The sequence below is a fragment of the Chrysemys picta genome, chromosome 2, assembly GCF_011386835.1.
Source record: "Chrysemys picta bellii isolate R12L10 chromosome 2, ASM1138683v2, whole genome shotgun sequence".
In the NCBI taxonomy this organism is placed as follows: Eukaryota; Metazoa; Chordata; order Testudines; family Emydidae; genus Chrysemys; species Chrysemys picta.
In genome coordinates this window covers 150,792,943-150,814,568 of record NC_088792.1, presented here as the reverse complement: position 1 = coordinate 150,814,568, position 21,626 = coordinate 150,792,943, and the positions used below count along the sequence as shown (strand labels likewise).

Genomic DNA, 21,626 nt, shown 5'->3' with positions numbered 1-21,626 from the left:
CCGCCCATTCTGACATCAGAGCCGGCCCGCCGCTCCCCTCCCGCCTTTTGGCCCCTTTGCCCCGCCCATTCAGCTAGCCCCGCCCCTTCGGAAAGCCGCGGATTGTGGCACGCAGAGCCTCGACCCCGCCCAGCAAGGGCCGGCCCAGCCTTTACCCACAATCCTCCTGGATCCCAGCCCCATTGTCCCCTTCGCCTTACTCACAATCCCCCAGGGACCAGCCCCAATGTCCCCTTTACTGTTACCCACAATCCCCCGGGGCCCAGCCGTGGCACCCCCTTCACCGTTACCCACAATCCTCCAGGGACCAGCCTCAGCACCCTCTTTTCTGTTACCCAGAATCCTCCAGGCCGAGCCCCAATGTCCTGTTCTCTGTTACCCACAATCCCCTGGGGCCCAGCCCAATGCCAGCACCCCAATCTCTCTTATGCTGAAGTCCCAGATTCCTACCTAACTCTAGCAGTATGTTCTAAGAGTATGTCTCCTCTACACTGCAGTTAGATACCTGCGGCTGATTCAGGCTGTTCGGGATGGGTTTAAGAGGCTGTTTAATTGCGGTGTAGACTTTAGGGCTTGGGCTGGATCCCTGGCTGTAGGACCCTGCAAAGTGGGAGGGTCGCAGAGGTTGGGCTGCAGCATTTTTTAAAAAGCTGCTATACTGGATGGCTGGAGGGTACCAAATGTACCCATCTTTAGAAAAGAAAAGGCACTAGGGGTCTTGTCAAGTCAATCGGAGTGGAGGGCGCTCAGCACCTCACAGGATCATGATTCCGTAGGGTATCTGTTAAGTCCTTTGAGAGTCTCTGATGGCCAGCTTTGTCTGTCTTTCTGAGGTGTGTTGTAGCCATGTTGCTCCCAGGATATTAGGGAGACAAGGTGGGGGAAATAATATCTTTTATTGGACCGACTTCTATTGTTGAGAGAGACACACTTCTGAGCTTGTCTCTCTCACCAACAGAAGTTGGTACAATAAAATATATTATCTCCCCCACTTTATCTCTCGCAGGAAATTGATCATCTTATGAGCTATGTCCGCCTGATCCAGAAGGATGATTCCTGCACAGTGTTCCCACTCATCCCAAGTATCAAGCAGCATAAACCACTCCTACTCCCAAATGTGCACACACATTCCAGCGCAACAAAGAGGAATAGTGTGTCCCTCTGCAGGGAGCAATGTCCTGTGCTGGAGCCAGACCGGGTGACAACAGCAGCCAAATAATGTCCTGTTGAAGGGACAGTGGACGGTTCCATGGCAGTTGAGAAACAGCAGTTGCATTCAAAGGGATAGGGATGAACAGCGGATTGGGGGTGGGGTGGTGGGAGGTGCCATTGCATCAGCCCTAGCCTAGCCCACAGCCCTAGCCTCAGGCAGAATCTGGGGGGCAGGAGAAAGATTCCCATATTGTTTGCCAAGTGTGAGAAAGAAATGAGAGCTGATGTCATAGCAGTGATTGCGGGGCCCTAAGTGCCCTGGTGAGTGCCGTGCCCTGGCCTAAGGGAAATGGGGACGAGTGGGTGAAAGAGACAGGGGGATTTCACCCGCTTCCCCATAGAGACAGCTAGAGAGAAGGGATATACCCAGCAGCGATGGCTTACTGGACAGAATAGGAACTGAGGGATTAGTGCAGAGGGAAAGCAAGATTGGTTTTGGAAAAGAAACCTAATAAACCTGGTGTCTGGGCATGTTGTGACAGTCAGGTATAGACAGAGCTAGTGGATCGCAGCTTTAAAGCTACATTCCATACCGGGGTGTGTAATACAAAGGAAGGAGCTGCTTCTTGCTCTTCTACATTCAGAGAGGGCAAGAGCTTGGCAGCGGATGAAAATTCAAGAACGCCTCTATGACCTAGCTCCCAACTTGGTGCTGCTAGTGCATTTAATCTGGGCCACTGATTCCTGCCCTGTAGCAAGGGACTGTCCAGGGGAAATGGGTGGATTAGACAGAGCATTAACAGGGAGGGGATAAGGAGGTAAAAGTAGTGGATGTACTGGGTACCAGAGAAATGGAAGGGAGAGAGCTGATGGGACAATGGGGTGGAGAGAGGGGAGACAGCTAGGATGAGGAGAGGAGGGAAGAGACCATATGGGTTTGGAGATCACCAGGAGAGAGGAGAAGACAAGAGGAAGGACAGAGTGCAGGGGAGGCAGAGAAGGAGGCACCACACCTCTTGGCAGACAGAGAGAAGGGATTTACCTTCCAGGAAAGGCATCAAGGGATGGCAGGAGGTATGGGGAAGCTCAGCTCACCCCAGCCACGGTAAGAAACAAGGGTGCCCATAAGAGATGGGGGCTGGTCCAAACACTTCTGATCTACAGGGGAATTCAATTCTAGGTCCAACCCTCACATCTGGCTCATCTGAGCCAAACCAAAATCCCGGATTGGAGCAGCCCTGAATTTTGGAAAGATTGGGGTATGGAGGTGAGCTGTACAGGCCCGATTCTGCTCTCACCCTGGTGTACATCATGAGTAATATATGTACAGCACCTAGCACAATGGGACTCTGCTCTCGGTTGGGTCCTGTAGGCACGACTAACGCAAATGTTGCTGCTCTAGATTTGCCCTGGGGTATCAGAATAAGGTCCTCTGCCTCAGTGTTAAAGGGAAACAGAGAAAAGCTTAAGAGCCTCATTGCAAATTCACCTATGGTTTCTAGCCAAACCCTTCCAGAGGTCAAATGAGCTAGATAACATTGCAGCACTTTGTCAGTCAAATTACACAGGACGACAGTACCTCCATGTAGACGTTAGGCTTGGCTCAGAAAATGTCCCTGGTATATTCATAGATTCATGGAGTTACCAGAAGGGTCTGTAGATCATTGAGCCTGACCTTCTGTACCACACAGCCCATTCAATTGCACCCAGTTACCCCTGTATTGAGCCTAATAACTTCTGTTTGGCTAATACGTCTCTTCCAGAAAGGCATCCAGTCTGGATCTGAAGACATCAGGAGATGAAGAATTCACCACTTCCCTATGTAGTTTATTCCAGTGATTAGCCATCCTCACTGTTAAAAAATGGTGCTTTATTTCACCTTTGAATTTGTCTGGCTTCAACTTCCAGCCATTGGGTCTTGTTCTGCCTTTCTCTGCTAAATTAAAGAGCCCTTTATTACCTGCTATTTTCTTCCCATGAAGGTGTCTATACACTGTAAGCAAGTCACCTCTCACTCTTCATCTTGATAAACTCTTTAAGTCTCTCACTCTCAGGCATTTTCTCCAGCCTTCAGATCATTTCTGCACCCTCTCTAGCTTCTCCATGTCCATCTCTCTCACCCTCTCTAGCTTTTCCACGTCCTTTTAAAATATGTGGACACCAGAACTGTAGCAGGGTTCCAGTATCAGTCTCCCCAATGCCATATACAGAGGTAAAACCACCTCCTTCTGCCTAGTCCCCTGTTTATACATCCAAGGATTGCATTAGCCCTTTTTGCCAAAGCATCGCACTGAAAGCTCATGTTAAGTTGCTGGTCCACTGTGACTCTTAAATCCTTGTCAGAGTCACTGCTTTCCAGGACAGTGTCCCCCCGCCCCTCCAATTCTGTAGGTACAGCCTGCCTTCCTTGTGCTTAGATGATAACTTTTCATTTGGCTGTATGCATTAAAATGCATTTTGGTGAATGGGGTCAGATTACCAAGCGGTATAATCAGTCTGTTTGACTGCCCTGCCTTGTTCTCATCATTGTTCATCACTCAGCCAATCATCCGCCCATTTTTTCAGCCGGGATTTTACATTTACTTCCAGATCATTGATGAAAAAGTTGAATGGGAGAAGGGAGATGAGGTATTGGCCAACACGTTCAAATTCAGAAGCCTCAAGTTAGGCACCTGAATAGAACCTGTCCAATGTTCTGATTAGCTGAGAATTCACAGCAATCATTGAAATCACTGGGCGTTCAGTCAGGGTGGCCTCTCAGTTTGATCATGAGTCTTGCAATATTGTGTTGTATTTTTTAAAGCAATAGAATCTGGTGTGACTACAACAGAATCTCAGCTTTTGTTTGATAAGAAAAGTAAGATTCTAGTGGTCACAGGGAAAAGCTTAAAACCATGAAACCAAATGGTTCAAAAGCCAGATGGCAAATGAAAAAGACTCTCAATTGAAGTCAATGGGAATGGGACCAGGATTTAATTCCAACTGTATTATTTGTTAAATCTCCTGATTTTTAAGCCAGTCCAGTGATTTTTTGGGGTGTGGGGGTGTGGAGGGTTAGATTGGCAATACTGCTTGAAATTGATACTATGGGTACGTCTACACTGCAGTTGGGAGGTATGATTGCCGCCCGTGTAGACATACCCGAGCCAGTTTTGATTGAGCTAGATCAAAGCTAGCTTGGATAACAATAGCAGTGAAGCTATGGCAGCATGGAGCGTGGCCGCTCAAATATGGACTCAGAGTCCTGGGTCGGCAGATCTTGATCAAATCTAGCTACACATGCTGCAACCACACCTCCTGATTGCAGTGTAGAGGTACCTTTAAAATCAGGGCTGACTTTTGAAAATTTGGGCCTTATCATCTCAACCTCAGTTTTCCCAAATGAACATGGAGGATGGTGTCACCCAATGCCAAGGACAGCTGTGAGGAGTCATTCATTGATGTTTGTATAGTGCAATGAGGTTGAGTTATCCCACCTGTGGTCTTGCTGAGGCTTTACCACACGGCTGGATCATTTTCCATCTTCACTAATTCACTTTTGCCTTCCTGGTGGCAACCCCAACACCCCTTTCCCCAATAAAACTGCCCCCACGTTATGACCTCATCTTTCATGGTAAGATTCTCTGCCCTTCCCCTCCATCCCCTCACAATCTTCAATGACATGTTAGAATCTTCAGGGTTACCGTGGGGCTTACCACTAAACAAATTTGTATCCTCACAATGTAACAGAGCATTCTCTACCGGAAGGGTGCTCTGGTTGACTGCGGGGGAGAGTTGGTCCCTCCAAGGAACATTGAAATAGATACAGAGCTAGTCATTTCCCCTCAGTCATGGCAGGTAGGGGATAGGTATTGTCCAGAGGGCCAGATTGGGTCCCCATGATTCATAGGTAGAGGGGAGTATTTGTAAGCGCAGTTCCCTCATGCCCATGTGTAAGGGCCAAGCTACTTCCACAGTACCACTCTCCCTTCTCCAAGCTGGACAGGGCAAGCTAGGCATGGAGCTAGGAAGACCATGTTGGGGAACTTGTGACACACGAGGGTTCTGGACAAGTGAAAGCAATAGATGGTGGGGTTGAGGAGAAGGGAGCACCAGGGGTACCAAAGATACAGGGATGTGGTTAATTAGAGTTTTCATGTCATCAGCTTACAAAAGGGATGGGTGTGGGGCGTGGGGTTGGTGGAAGGCAGCCAATGCCAGGAATGGGTTGTCAGTCTCAAGCGTAAGAGAGACAGAAAACTTGAAAGGTCTTTGTTTAAAAACGAAGGTGCTAACAGTAGTTCCAGTAAACAAAAGGAAGTATTTCTTCACACAATGCACAGTCAACCTGTGGAACTCCCTGCCAGAGGATGTTGTGAAGGCCAAGACTATAACAGGGTTCAAAAAAGAACTAGATAAATTCCTGGAGGATAGGTCCATCAATGGCTATTAGCCAGGATGGGCAGGAATGGTGTCCCTAGCCTCTGTTTGCCAGAAGCTGGGAATGGGCGACAGGGGATGGATCACTTGATGATTACCTGTTCTGTGCATTCCTTCTGGGGCACCTGGCATCGGCCACTGTCAGAAGACAGGATACTGGGCTAGATGGACCTTTGGTCTGAACCAGTATGGCCGTTCTTATGTTCTTAGGTTCTTATGTCCCTGCTTCTGAGTCACCCTGGCATTGTGAAAGCAGAGGCAATCTCAATTTCCTGTTTATAATTGTTTTTATCTCCCCTATTGCAGAAAGAGAGACCCACACAGACAACACTAGGGGACCCTTAACTGACTGTGCAGGGAAATTGCAACATGGACACAAAATTCTCTCCTGAGTTATAAAAATCTTGACAAACTATTTTATGACAGCAGTGGAAGCCCAATTCAGCTCTCAGTTACACCTGTGTAAATCTGCAGTGACTTCACTGACTTTGGTGAGAGAGAGAAGCCCCAGGCTTGTCTGGTGAGCAAATGGATGGGCTGAATGAGCTGCCCATCCCCTGGATTTAATAGCAGGTTGGGTTTAGGTTTGCGGTAGCTACTGCTGGGTCTCCAGTTCTCAAGGCAGAGTTTGGGGTCGTTTTCCAGTCCTTTATCTAAGGCTGGTGGTTGCTATGGGAGCCTGGGAGATGTTAGGCTCATTTGTTTGTTTTTCTGTGCAGAGAACTACAACTCCCTATCCTCAGAAGACCCAGACCCTGATCATCTGAGCTTCCCCGAAGTGACTGACAGTCTTTCAATGGGAGGAGGACTTCAGAACTTCTCCAGGCCACCTGTACCAGCTACAGGCTCAGCTTGGCTCATACCTTCTGGCTCAAACCAGCCCATTCAAGCTAACCCAGGAAACACCAATGCTTTTACATATCACCCTTCAGAAACAGGCCTATGGCCAGAGGTACGTGGCACTGGGGCACAGATACAGATTTCCAGTTCAGCTGCTCCGTACCCCACCGTCTATGAATGGGGAGTGAAGGGTCATTCCTATGGGGCTGCAGCGATCTCTGCACACTTCCCTGTAACGCTCGTAGCCCAGGAAGTGCCCAGCCCTGCTCCCTCTGCACCATCTCCGTTTAACAACGCCAGCAGAGTCAGCCCCATGGGCCACCTGTATGGGCGTATTCAGCCTTCCGCAAACGCTCGCCTCATGCAGATTCAGCCCCCGATTACATCAGTGCAGGCTCATCAAAGCCAAGGCCGTGGTCAGCAAGTTCCTTTGCAGGACTGGAGAGGAGCCTACCTTTACAACCGTGACATGAGGGGTCAGGAGTCAGGAGAGATGGGCTCCATCGTGAAAAGAGGCAGGGTCATTAAAGTGCCAGCCAACGCCCAGAGTGAAATGGTTCTGCTCCTGAAAGCCATCCAGCCAATGGGCACCCGCCCTTCCTCTTCGGCCAGTTTGTACTATCCAGTTTCAGCCCAGCCCAAGGATTCCCAGGCCATCGATCCAGGGTTCAAAGGTGAGCAGTGAGCTGAGGAAAGGAACATTCAGTTGCCCATTCTGTGTATGTCCCTGTCTTTGGTATATGCACAATGCACATTACTTATCAAAGTATCTAAGCACAGCAGGTGAGTGGGGTTAAAACCTTCATCTAAGGTGTAGGGAGAATGGAACATTTGCTGGTGGGACTCATGATGAAGTAATTAAGGGAGGGTCTAATCTAAAGTATACTGAAGTCAAGGGGAGTCTTTTCGTGGGCTCAAAAAGGCTTTGGATTAGGCCATTAATGAATCCATGGGGAGAGTATTAATAGTCAAGCTAAGAGGTTCTTCAGGAGTACTTATAATGGGGGTCCCTGTCTGCTAATATAACATACTTCCTCATTCTGGGAAGCCCCTGTTGCTGGGTGGTGAATCTTTCATACTTCAATTGCTCCATTGTCTTGAGACCTGAACTTACTGAATTTACTGGGTCCTGTGGCACCTTTAAGACTAACAGAAGTATTGGGAGCATAAGCTTTCGTGGGTAAGAACCTCACTTCTTCAGATGCCCACGAAAGCTTATGCTCCCAATACTTCTGTTAGTCTTAAAAGTGCCACAGGACCCTCTGTTGCTTTTTACAGATTCAGACTAACACGGCTACCCCTCTGATACTTGAATTTACTGGGAGATTTTCCATTGACTTCCTTGGGCTTTGGATCAGGTCCTGAGCGATTAGAGGTGAAGACGAAGGATCCATTCACACGGGGCTGGGAACTGTGTTCCCTGAATCATTTTTAAGCCTGGTTTTAAAATGATTAAGGATAATTCAGGCTGGAAAGATAGCTTGGCTGGGCAATGGATATGGGGCCAGACTCTTCTGAAGCTGAGGATGTCTCAGTCAATTGGACTTGAACATGGTTTCTACATATAGTTTGGCTTCGCTCACGCTATGTTTGAAATGAATCAGCCTCAAATGCCCTGAGCTGACAGTGCATAAAGGGAGTTTATAATGGCAGGAAGAGAAACCCTTCTATTTCCTGACCAAGTAGATAGTTGCTGGCAACAGTGGAGACAGAACTCAGATCCTCCTGCTCCTACAGAGCTCCACTGCTAGAGCAAATTTCTACTAGCCGTTAGCGGTATGGGGCCTATGACACACATTTCAGCCGTTCTGAGTATATCCACCAGAGGGCACTAGCCAGCTCATTGCAATACTGTCATAAATTGAGCCAGGTGAAATTTTTTGGTTGAAAATTTTTGGCCAAAAATGCAAATTTAGGGCAACCAAAATAACTAATGAATTCATGTCCAATTTGCCAAATTCTTTCAGCTGGGAAAAAAAATTCAGAGTGAATGAAATGTTTCATTTTGAAGTTTTGGAAACATTTCAGTTTTTCTCTTCCAAATGACATTTCATCTCAAAATCGCCTTCATTTTTGGATGAAAAAAATGGGTTAAACAAAAAAACCAGAAATGAAAAGAATGTTTTTTCCATTGTTTTTGATTCAGCCAATGAACTGAAAAAAAAAAAAATCGCGAATTCGGACAGCTTTCATCATCAAGCACTAAACTGTGGTAACGGAGGTGTAGCAACATTCCAGTTTGCTAATACGTATTCAGTGTTGGGCAACAGATAGCTGGATCCTGTTATTATGGATATGCTAATTCTGCCACAGCGTTCACTTCTGTAGAGTCACTCCTCACTGAGCTTGACTCCCTGGTCTCCCCCAGACTATTGATATTATAACAAAGTACGACTCTGAAACCAAATACACTGACACAACAATGAACCTATAGGTTGATCCGGCGCTTGAGTCTAACTGAAGCCCCATAGTGAGACTTCAGTGGCCCACAAACCTTATGCTGCCCCTCTGCACAGGGGGGAATTTCACCCTTAGTACAGTGTGTTGGATGCTGTGGTCGCCCTGCCGTGCCCAGACACAACAGCTTCTGCTTCATGTGTCGCTGACTTTTCCTGATTCTTTCCTTTCAGGGGCGGATCCCGTGCCTGGAACACTGCATGAGCCCAGGACCTTCTGCTTACAACCAGGCTCAGCTCCGCAAGGAGGCGGAGTGAAAGCGATCAGCCCAGAGATGCTTCCTGAGGCCTTGGATGGGTCTCAGATGCCTCAGGGATCACAAGGGCCACCACTGTTCCCCTTAGAAATCCCTGATATTAACAAGCTAATGGCTTGCATTGAGTCTGTTCAGGCAACTAGCTCTCTGTCACACAGCGACAGGCTCGTTGGTCCCAGGCAGGTCACAGGAGGCGATTCCCTCCAACAGATGCCTCTAGGGAAACACATTTCTCAGGAGAGTGTTGGGGGAAAGAATATCATCAAACCTCCACTCGCCACTGAATCCCAGGATGGAGCTTCACGTCCCGCACCTGGGAAGGGCAAATCGCCCAGGAAAGCTTCAAAGCAGGCAGAACCCTCGGCACTTCCTGCCACTGCGCCCCCAGTGGGGTCTGACAAGCCTTCTGCTGAGCGTGGACCCGGACTCGCTGATCCCCAGAAATTAGGAGCAAATCGTTCCGAGATGCCAACAGCTACTGATCCAGCCCAGCCCTCTGAAGAGGACCAAACAATGGGCGCTAAGAGGCTCGGAGATGAGAAGGAGACAGCATCAGAGGATCATCTCCCTGAAGATCTGTGGGAAGGGAATCTGGAGATCCGTCACCCTGCTGAGAACACCACTGACACCAGAAGTGTAACCGCCTTAGGGGACGGGCAAGAGAGTCCATGCACTGACTCGAAACAGAGGACAACTGACCTCAATAGGCAGCCTCCATGGAAACCGGTAGACCAGGCAGATGTTTCTAAGCCTGAAGAGCGGCAGCACAAAAGACTAAGCAGCTCAGAGAATGATAAGGGGAAAAGTACAAATCAAGGCAGGGGAAAATTAAAACCGGAGGATAAACAACCTGGAAGTCAAGAGGGTGGGAAAATCTTCCAGACAGAACGAGAGCCTTTTAAAATGCCCCGGAGCCACCTGGGGCTACACATGCTGGAGTCTATCCAGGTTTTCCACCCGTTGGGAAAGAAACTGATTCCACTGGGCCCTGCTCGTGGCGCTCCAGCTCTGCAGTTCAACAAGGCTGAAGGAAGCTCTTCCAGTGCCTGGCCAAAGCCACTGCTGGGTCTCAAGAGAGCCCCGGGGCCTCCTGAGGACCCAAAGTCAACCTGTGGTGGTAGGAGGGATGGACAATGGGAAGTCACTGGCAAACTCTGTCGTGCCCCAGGAAACACAAGGCCAGTTGCTTTAGCCTCACCTAGACGTGTCGCTCTGAAGCAGGGCAGCAGCCGAGCGCCTCCCACCAAGCCCTCCTTTGGGAAGGACCTGCCTCCGCCCCACGAGCGCACTCCGCTCCCTTCTCTCAGCTCCACGCCTGCCTGGCGTCCTGGAGGGGGAACCCAGCCCCCTCCTGCCATTCTGAAGAGCCGGCCCCTCCAGGAGCTGGAAGTGTCTCTGCCCATCCCCCTGGAGCAGAGAGGGGAGCGGGATGCGATGAAGAGGAGAGCGCAGAAGGAGAGGGAGCTTGCTGCCCAGTACACGGCCCTGGGGAAGAGACAATTTTTTGTGGAAAGAGAGAGAGACCTGACGATAGCGGAGGAGTTTGGCTACATCTGACCTCTGTATATAGCGCTGTGATTTCCCCTCCTGCTAGTCATACCGACCAGACCCCTCTTCAGTTGTTGCCCACTCTCATCTTGGCCTTAAATTCTCTATAGAGAGAGCAGAAGATATGGCCATAGCCATGGAGTTCGGTGTCTGTAGCGTCCCAATCTATTCCGTGACCTGGAAGCCATTTCTCTGCGGTGTATATTTCTATTTATTCTTAGTCCTGTATTAAAATTCTAGGTCATTCTTGTTTCTCTGTCTACAGTTCAGTCAGACAGAGAGTTCACATTTTCAGACACATTTTAAACACAGGTCTGCTCCACATAATTCATGGGCACCTTATGGGTGAAATCCACCCCCGTGCAAAGAGTCAGCTCAAGGCCCAGGCTCCACTTTAGTTCTACGGAAGCTCTCCAGATAGAAGTAAAGTGGTGCCTGGGCCACTGTTTAAACATTCAAGCACCTGATTCTCTTCTCATTTCCACTAGTTTTACACCAATGCAACTATTGACTTGAGTGGGGATACTTCTGATTTACACCAACGTAGGGGTGAGAAGAATCAGACCATAAAGGGTTAAGAGAGTGACCCCACCCCCACTGAAATCAATACACCTCTACCTCGATATAACGCTGTCCTCGGGAGCCAAAAAATCTTACCACATTATAGGTGAAACCGCGTTATATCGAACTTGCTTTGATCCGCCGGAGTGCGCAGCCCCATCCCTCCGGAGCGCTGCTTTACCGCGTTATATCCGAATTCATGTTATATCACGTCGCGTTATATCGGGGTAGAGGTGTACCAAGACCCCGATTGACTCAGGTGGTGCAGTAATTCACCCTGACGCAGAGATGCAAAGCTCATTTGTGAGTCAGTTTCCAGACACCATCTTGCCTTGCACCGAATTAAAAACTGACCAAGGGCCTGATTCTGATCTCCCTGACGTTGCCTTTATTTTGCAGTTACTCGTGATTTGCACCAGTGTAAATGAGAGAGAAATAAGCCCACTGGAAGAACTCAATGCGGCTGCACTGATATAAAAGCCGAGCGAGATCAGAATCCCGTCCAGTGGGATTTCTGCTGAAAAGAACGCGGGATTGATCCCATAATGCTGCTGTGCGTTCTTTTTTTCTGCTTCTCCAACTACAAAGTTGCATGATCATTTGGCTTCTAACAGTTGTTATACAGCCACTCGATTTAACTGCCGGACATTTAAAATGTCGCTGTCATGGTTATAGGGCCAGCTGCGCCATTGTCCCCTTTCTTGGTCTCTCTGCGGGTCCATCCACCTCCACTGCAGTGGGGCAGTGCGAATGGCAGCTCGTGTAGATGTACACGCATCAGCTGTACCCTAAAAACAGACAGCAGCGGTCAGGGCTGTGCAAGCGATTGCCCGCCCAGGGGGATCAGGCGGTCTGCAGCCTGCTCTGCTGCGTCCTCACTGTTATTTTTAGCGAGCTCGCGAGATTAAAGCAAGTGCAGGTACATCTACATGAACTGCAATAGCACCCCAACTGCAGTGAAGATGTACCCAGAGCGTGCCCTCCTCAGGTGTCGCTCCCTGGGCCTTCACCCCTCTACAGGTGGAATCCCACGATTTCCCCTCTCTCAGGTCCTAGGCTACAGGACCCTGTTTATCAACCAGGCTTACCCTGCAGGATTTGGATAACTGCAGTTCTTCCCTTCACAAGCTTCTGGCCAGCAGTGAATACAGTGGCCAGGCAGCCTTCTTAAAATAAAGAATTGTTTAATCTTAACAGCAGGAAGTAAGCATAGCATAAGAGAAAAGGATTTTTAAAACAACACCAAGTTTACACTTATGTCTATCTAGAGTTCCAGACAGGCCTAACTTAAACCCAGGATCTCAGTTTGTTCCCCCAGCTCTCTCTGTCCCTGTCCTCGAGGGCTGGTCTTTAGCTCCAGCCCGAGTTCTTTGCTTCCTCAGCTCACACCCTTGGACCTGCTGCCCCAAGCCGGTCTGGTGAGCTCCCAAGCATCCAAAGTGAATGGCTCTTGCATTGTCTCTTGAGGGTTTGCTGGGAAGCGTCTGTCTCGTTCCACCTTCCACCCTTCCTGGGTGCATTGCCTGACCATCCTGCTATTGAATTCCCTCTATATATGAATATACTAGACATCCCGGGCAAGATACAGTAAACCTCCCCTTACGACAGTCAGATAAATATAGAGAACATTAGTATTCATAAATTATTACAGGTAGCTCCACATTTGTCATAGTAGTGACGCATTGGACACTGACAGAATAAAAGACTTTCCTATCATTAATTATTTTTAATATCAATAGGGGGTTGCATACTTTGTTGCTTACGTATACCGAGCTGTACACAAGCCATACCCCTCACACCCACTATGGCCAGTACCCTCCCCCAGGGATGAGGTTGGGAGGGTAGGCCAGAGTGAGAGCATGGGTCCTGTCTGGGGGTTGGCCAGAGAGGGCGTGAGATGCTTCCAGCAGCCTCATTTCCATTAAAATCAGGCCCATACCATGCCCATTTGGTGCTGCGGGCAGAGGAAGCTCTTGCCACCCAAACTCAAATCCCCAACCCCTAACCCTAACCTAGACCTAAGCCTGAGATCATTGCCTGATCCCTGTATCCAGAGCCTATATAATCATAATGCTTAGATTAGTGGAAATCAGGCCTTCCTGCTTCTCTGATTTTCACCAAATTCAACAGGGTTTGGCCCATTGAGACCAAGCAAAGTCCTTAACATTTTGGAATTGATCAGATGCAGTTTTCAAGTTTTCAGGTCGCAGACAGACGGACAAACTAAAATGCCAATGTGTTGAGTGTAAGACCTCGCTTTGCTTGGCCGATTAATTATGATGATCATTTCCTAACTGTATTACTGTAGCTCCTAGAGGCCCCAACCAAGATTGGTCATTCAGTGGAGTTACTCCAAAATCAGAGTTATTTGGCTTGATTCACCATTCACCAGTTTAACACCATTTTGACACCATTGGGCCAAATCCTCAGCAGGTGTAAATCAGCACCGCTCCCCTGAAGTCAACAGCGCTAACAGGATTTATACTAGCTGAGGATCTGACCTGCAGAGCAAATGATTTTTAAAAAGGATAATTTGTACGGTGTCCCCATGGACGTGACAGTACTGCTAAAAAGCTCCTGTCTTCGCTTGTAGCTGTTAAAATGAAACCCTTAAGAGAGGGGTGGACAGATTTGAAAGCATCTTCTGGAGGCAACATCTGGTGGAATTATTCTGTAGATTATCAATGAAATTTCTCAAGTGGACAAGCTTGGCCATATACTGAACTTTGCCCTGCTATGACCATAGAGATGAGGCGTGATTGTGGACAGAGAGTCTAAACCCCACTTCCTGTTTGACTTAGTTTCCCTGGGAGATGGAGGTTCCCAATGAGTGGCCGGTGAAATCCCAAGTCTCCCCCCGGAGGGAGAGGGAGCTTGAGCTGGCTGGGCTGGAAATGCTTCCCAATGGCCCCAAAATTCCAGGGCATCCCCAGGGGAACCCCCTTCCCAGCTCCCACCAGCCCCTGGGATCCAAATCCCACAGTGAGGCTGCTCTGGACACGCCCCCTGCACCAGGCTCTGCCCCCAGGTCCTGCTCAGAACCCCGTGCCTGTGTGTGACACCCCCACCGGGGAGGGACCTGGGGGCTCCAGAGCCCAAAGCACGAGTTTGCAGCCTGAGCGTGTCTAAGAGTGCAGAGAACTGTACTTTCATGACGTGTTAGTTGAGAGAGGACAGTACACATGGAGGGAGGAATACAGCCTGAATGTTGCACTCTCTTGACTCTGGCTCTGGAGGGTGGCACACAGGGCATGGTGTCAGAAGTGAGTCTACTCTGCGGGGACGTGAAATCAATGTCACGGAGTGTGGGGAAGTCAGGTCCCTGCACCCCCCATTTAGGGTGACCAGATGACAACGATTAAATATCGGGATGCAGGGGCAGAGCGGGGGGAGGGCGGAGCAAAAAAAAAAAAAAAAAAAGCCAGAGGGCCCACCCCCCATCCCCCCGCCGCCGCCAGACAGCAGTGGCACAGCCCCGTCTCCACCCAACTCTCGGCTCCAACCCCCGATAATACACCCCCAGCTGCCCCGTCCCCTCGCTCCCGGGCCCACGCTGGGCTCCGAGCTGTGCAGCCGAGCCGCGCTTTGGGCCCCTCCTGTAGCTCCTGGCCCAGCTGCTCTCGGGCTCCATTGCTCTGGCCCCGCAGCAGAGGCTGCTCCGCTCCGCCCCACCTGGGACACTTGCCCCCGCAGCCCCGGGCAGCCCCTCTCCAGCCGCGGGGAGCTCGGGGACCCACCCGGGCAGGGGGCGAACCAGGCAGCCGGGCCGGCCCCTCCCAGCAGGAGCGTGTCCTTCCCACGCGTGTCTCCACCCCCCGCCTGCGCCGTGCTGCCCCCGGACCCACCGCACTGCCCTGGGGGCTGCAGGGCTGGAGCAGCCTCCGCGCTGTGCTCCCGGCCCCAGCCATGGCTTGTGTGCAAACCTGGGAGGGAGGAGGAATGCCGCGTGGTTGGGGAAGAGGCAGGGCCAGGGCGGGGATTTGGGGAGGGATCCAGTGGGGCAGTGAGGGTGCAGGGCTGGGGGCAGGGCTAGGGCAGGGATTTGGGGAGGAGGGGGCGGAGTCGGGCGGGGGGGCCAGAGCCCCTCCGGGCTCAGCCTGTGAGCCGGAGCGAGGGCAAAATTGTTTGTTTGTCCAGTGCCCCGACCAAACATCGGTCGGGACGCGGGACAAACAAGCAAATATCGGGACAGTCCCGATAAAATCGGGACGTCTGGTCACCCTACCCCCACTTCCTGCGATTCACCATGACTCTCAGCCAGCCAGTAAAACAGAAGGTTTATTAGATGACAGGAACACAGTCCAAAATAGAGCTTGTAGGTACAGACAACAGGACCCCCTCAGTCAGGTCCATCTTGGGGGTGGGCAGGGATCTTAGACCCCAGCCCTGGGGCTCCCTCCATTTTCCCAGCCAGCTCCAAACTGAAACTCTCCAGCCTCTCCTCTGCCTTTGTCTCTTTCCTGAGCCAGGAGGCCACCTGATCTCTTTGTTCTCCAACACCTTCAGTTGGCACCTTTACAGAGGAGGGGCCCAGGCCATCAGTTGCCAGGAGACAGGGTGTCGGCCATTCTCTGTTCAGACAGCATCACACTGGCCCTCTTGGGCTCTGCAACAATCACACACCCTGATCCTCCCACCTAGATACTTAAGAAATGCATAGGGGAAACTGAAGCGCCCACACAGTATTCAGAGAAAACATTAAGAACATTCCCACTTCGTCACAATCAGATACCAAGAATATCGTGAAACCAAAGAGAAAAGCATCATCCTAGCGCTATACCAGATTCCTGTTCCCGAGCAGATGGACATGAAACGGGATGTGTTTAGCAATTGGGCATTCCTTAGATCATAGTGGGAAAGCTGTGAAATTGCAACAGGGCTCGCTAAAAAAGAAAACAACATAAGAGCAGCCAGGCTATTAGCTGTAATGGACAAAGGCAGTGACCTGCACCAACAGCATCTGGGCATGGCAGCAGCAGAGCTGGAGGACCCATGTAAAATCCTAGATGTGCGCCCAACGCGTTTTCAGCCCACAAAACATGTCTGATATGAACGGGATCTTTTCAAGAAGCGTCATCCAGAATCTGGAAAAACAATTAATCAATATGCAAAATGGCCGACGCAAGTGATTATTAAAAGATGAACCTAACTCATGACAGATTAGGAGTCGGGATGAAAGACGCAGGAGCAAAACAGCAAAAACTGAAGGCTTAAACACTCCGACGAGCAAAGAAAGGGCGACGGCGCACAAACAAACAGGAAATTGAATGCCAAATAGGCGGTGGGTTATCAGGGAACGTGCCAGGCTATACCGGCTTCCTCGGCATTATGCGAGAGAAGAAAGTGAAACCGTCACCGAGCAAAGCTAAACTGAAATTGTATAGTGGGCACATTCGGAATACCACTTGGACCATGTCAGTTACAAGCAGAATACCAAGGAAGAGTACTGAAACTGAAATTTCAGGTAGTACAGGCGAAACAGAAGCTACTGTTTTCTACTAAAACAAATCATAGAATCATAGAATATCAGGGTTGGAAGGGACCTCAGGAGGTCATCTAGTCCAACCCCCTGCTCAAAGCAGGACCTAATCCCCAACTAAATCATCCCAGCCAGGGCTTTGTCAAGCCTGACCTTAAAAACCTCTAAAACCTTAAAAACCTCTAAAACCTTAAAAACCTCAAATGCATGCATGACACTAAATCCGAGACAAACAATTCATACAGTAGACACACAAGCAATGCAAAAATCATATCCAGAGCAGACAAAATACACTGTGGCATTCCTGCAATAAAGCTGTTCAAAGATTACCATGAGATTTTTGAAGGACCGGGCTGTCTTCTAGGCATGTTATACCTAGAAATAGAGAAAACAATTCAGCCAGTACATCAGCTGGCTCCCAGAGTACCCACTGCATTAAGAGAACAAATAATGGGAGCAATAAAGCAAATGGAAAGAGAGCGGAATTGCTGTTAAAGTGACAGAGTCCACAAGTTGGATAAGCCGCATGACAGCCATTGAGAAGACAAGCAAGCTGTGCATTTGCGTAGACCCAATCAGCTTAAACATAGCAGTATAAAGAGCTCAGTATCCGATGCCTACAACTGAAGAAATATTACCTGACTTAGCAAAAGCAAAAGTATTCTCAGTACTTGATGCCCAAGATGGCTATTGGCAAGTGTTATTGGATAAGGAAAGCACTTACCTCACCACATTCTGGGCACCAGCCGGTAGATACAGATGGCTGAGAATGCCATTTGGGATCAAACCTGCAGTGGAAGAATATCAACAAGACGTGCTAACAGGACTTGCAGGGATCAGTGTCATCCCTGAAGACATTCTGGTGTACAGACATGGAGACAGCATGATGGAAGCTGTGGCAGATTATGACCATAACCTCTTCTGCCTGCCAGAAAGGGGCCAGGAAAGTAAATCTAGAATTAATTACAAAGAGGATGAAATTGTGATGCACTACAGTACCATACACAGGAAACTTGATGACCTCTCATTGTCTGTGACCCCACCCTGAAAAGGCAAAAGATGGTCACATCTAAATATATTAAATCTCTTGATCAGTCTATCAAACTATTAGGATTAAACTACCTGACAATTTCTTCCAAGCCTCTCAGATGTGTGAGAACCCCTGATGTGAGGGACAAAGATGCAGTATGGACACGGGTACCTCGACATGATGCAGCCATCATAAGAATCAAGGAGCTGGTGACCAACTATGGGTCCTTTGGTGACTGAGGAGTCCGATCCTTGAGCTGCAAACTCATTGACAGACATTGCAGGTGATGTTGGAAGGCAGGGTTGGGTCATGATTGCTGCATGACAGTCCTCTGTCCTTTCTTTTCTGGTGTTTTTCTGTGACCAGGGCAAGGCGATTTGCCTCAAAAGTGAGCATTCTTTCTCTGACAAGTCTTCGCCAGTTAGTCCTGTACTGGGCTGCTGTCTCCCAGTGCGTGGTATCAACGCCATATCTCTTGATGTTTATCTTGAGAGTGTCTTTAAAGCATTTCTTTGGCCTCCCCGTTCCTTTCTCCTTCGGTGAGCTGGGCATACAGCAGTTGTTTTGGTAGGCATGCATCAGGCATGCGCCCACAGTGCCTGCTCCACCTCAGCTGGTGCTGGGTAATCAGGGCCTCAACACTGTCATCCAGGAGGACACTGACGTTAGAGCATCAATCCTCCTGCTCTATGTTGAGGCTCTTCCGGAGAAAGTGATGATTTTTCAGGTGTTTTCTGTAGGTCACCCAAGTCTCGCAGACATAGAGGAGAGTTGGGATTACCACCTCACCAATTCCCCCTTATACTGTTCCCCGTTCCCTCCACCCACTTCCTTTGCATCCATCTCTCCACCCGCTACCTCCCTTGCATCCCACTCTGATTGAAATTTTCGAGGTTCCTCCTCCCCATGAGTCCTCTTCCATCGATCTCCCTTCTCCGAACTCAATTCCCATTGTTCTCTTCCCCCCCATATTCCCATGCCCCCTGCCAACCACTGACCTTCCATCCTTCCCCTTCATTCCTTTTTAAATTTCAGTCAAGCAAGTATATGAATGAATTGCCCTTGTGATGTCTCTCACCAGCTCTTTTGATGTCCTGTTGTGGCGCTAAACTAGAGATTTAAGATTCCTTAGGAATTTGTTCCATTTTATTTCTCAAAATGAAAACGGGACGTTATGGAGACTTGAATGGAGACAGTTCCACGACACTGTAATAAAGTTGAAAAGACTGAGTTTAACACAGAATGTTAACATTTCTCAGGAAAGAAAGAGCCAGTCACTGCAAACCAAGCTCTCATTCCTTGAATCTAATCACACGGTGGTGAAATTATCACCAAATGTCATCCCCGGGGTAAACTTAATGCTAATATTACATCCTCAGTTAATTACACAATAGTGGCATTACACTAATTCTCTACTCTCTGAGTAGGCATTTTTGGTGCCAACAGAGACTTATGTATCCAAGGAAGAAAGTAAATAGGGAAGTGTTATTTACCCCTTCAGATAATATAGGAATTAGAGATCACCTGATATAATGAATAGGCAGCAGGTTTAAAACAAGCAAAAGGAAGTACTTCTTCACACAACACACAGTCAGCCTGTGGAATTTGTTGCCAGAGGATGTTGTGAAGTGTAAATGTATAATTGGGTTCAAAAATAATTAGATAAATTCATGGAGAATAGGTCCATCAATGGCTATTAGTCAAGACGGGCAGGGATGTATCCCATGCTTTTGATGTCCCTAAATCTCCAATTGCCCAAAAGTGGGACTAGACAACATAGGATGGATCACTTGAAATTGCGCTGTTCTGTTCATTCCCTCTGAAGCATCTGGCACAGGCCACTGTCAAAGACAGGATACAGGACTAGATGGACCATTGGTCTGACCTAGTATGGCCATTCTTAGGTTCTTATGTTCTCATCCTCAATATAGATCCTTCACTTGCCAGCTCAGTTATATGCCACACAACTTTAACAGTACTTAGATTAAGTACCATCAAAATATGTTCCAATCAGCAATGTGTGAGACTGTATACCCCATAATAATGCTCCCATTACAATGTGGAGAATTAGACAATTGTGTAATTGCTGAATGACAGAAAGGGTGTCAATTTAATTCAAGATGGCCTTGCCAGGTAACGAAATTATGTCATGGACAGAACCTTCACCTTAAATGTACTAATATCACACTCTGAGAGAACCCACTGAACCCACCCTAGGCTGCTGCTAAATTAAAGTTATTTTAATTTCTCTTACCCTTCGAGTATCAGCATATTGATAACCTGCAATCCTATTCTTAATATACTATAAAAACTTGAATTTCTATGGCAAAGGCCCAACACTGGTAAATCTGTTACTCTAAACATCACTTCAAGTTTCTGTATCTCTTTAAGGAACTGTCTCACTTGCTGATGATCACAAATCATGTGTCCAGGCTCCATTTACTTTAGGTATTAAGGTATTACTTCAGGTACTGTAGATAAACACACCTCTCGTTAGAATCATCCTATAGTTAACTAGTGTAGCAAGTTATTCCGTCTCAGCCCATTGCGGTCACTTAGTGAGAATATTATTTCTAGATATTTACTGACAAGCATTCTTGCTGGCAAACTACAAATATATTTCACTCCGATAACATTCCCAGACCTTATAAATCAAGTACACACCATATGAGTATTTAGATTAATGCAGATCCATGTCACTGACACAGAACATAGTATGCATAGGAGAGAAGTCTCTTTGTTACTTATCGGTGGCAGCTGGTACAATGGGAGTTTCCAGATCAATTTACCAATTCACGATGATGGTGTCTCTAGAGGTAGATGCGTAGAAGATGCAAGTCAGTTTGGGAGTTGTTCACTTGAGATGATGTGAACAGCTCCGATCCGGATCTTTCCCAGTATCGCTGTGGGTTTCCTTCCCGAGGATGTCAAGTAGAAAGAGTTAATAAAGAGTCATCTCACAGTTTGCTTGTAGCAAGTAATTGATAGTTACCAGCAGGAGGTGCTATCCAGAAGCCAGTCAACAAAGTCCTGCTTTTCTTGGCATTCTGGTGTCCCAGTGTCCTGGACGTGGAAGAACAGTGTTTTGATGGCTGATGGATTCTTCTCTAATAAGAACTTTGGTGGGTTGTCTGATGGCAATTTTTAATTTTTTGCAAATCTGACCCAGCCAGTCATGACACAGTCCCCATCTCTCATGAGGAATTGTGATTGTCCAACCCTAATCTTCTTCCCCTGAGGGGTTACCTTTTCATCATCCAATGAGATGAAAGGAATGTCTCTGGGAAGGGATAGACTAGGCCCAGAAGCCCCTTGCTGGAGGCCTCAGGGTCCTGCCACATCCCATCCCAAAGAGGAGCAGAAGAGAAGTCCACCAAGTGGCCTAGAGTGGCTGTAGGTGAAGCAGCCAATCAGAGGGGCTGCAGAAGCAGCCAATGAGTGGCCAGGAGGGTCATATAAAAAGCAGCAGCAGAGCCCGAGTCAGTCAGTTGCTGCCTGGATCTGGAGGAGAGGTCTGGGTTCCTAGCTGACTGAAAGAGCAGCAGAACCACAGACAGCTCAGTGCGGGCAAGGACCTGGAGAGCTAAGAAGGAGATCCTGGCTGGTTGCTGGGACTGAGCCCAGGGAGGGCTGCAAGAAGACAGTGTCTCCAGGGAGGAAGCCCTGGGGGTATGGCCCCATTCCAGGGCCAGGAGAAAGTAAAGACTGTATACCTTAGAAGGGATTTGTTCTGTTCCACCTACAGCCAGCCAGAGGGCTGAGTCACTGAGCACCTTCGAAGAAACCATTGACCCCGGGGTAGGGGGGAAGGGGGGCACTTGTGAGAGGTGGATGCCACCCCATTCCACGAACTGCGTGGGTGCCAACCCTGTTACAATCTCCCT

General features: G+C 48.7%; 1 protein-coding gene across 1 annotated transcript; it reads left to right on the top strand.

Moving 5' to 3' along the window:
• The first annotated feature begins 9,589 nt into the window (after positions 1–9,589).
• Positions 9,590–10,681, top strand: C2H2orf78 (chromosome 2 C2orf78 homolog). The gene has a single exon (XM_065582460.1). The coding sequence runs from the start codon at positions 9,590–9,592 to the stop codon at positions 10,679–10,681; it is 1,092 nt and encodes a 363-aa protein (XP_065438532.1).
• Positions 10,682–21,626: the final 10,945 nt, after the last annotated feature.

What these genes read in the sequence shown, in the direction of transcription:
- C2H2orf78 (XM_065582460.1), top strand. Translation starts at nt 9,590, where the DNA reads ATGCCAACAGCTACTGATCCAGCCCAGCCCTCTGAAGAGGACCAAACA.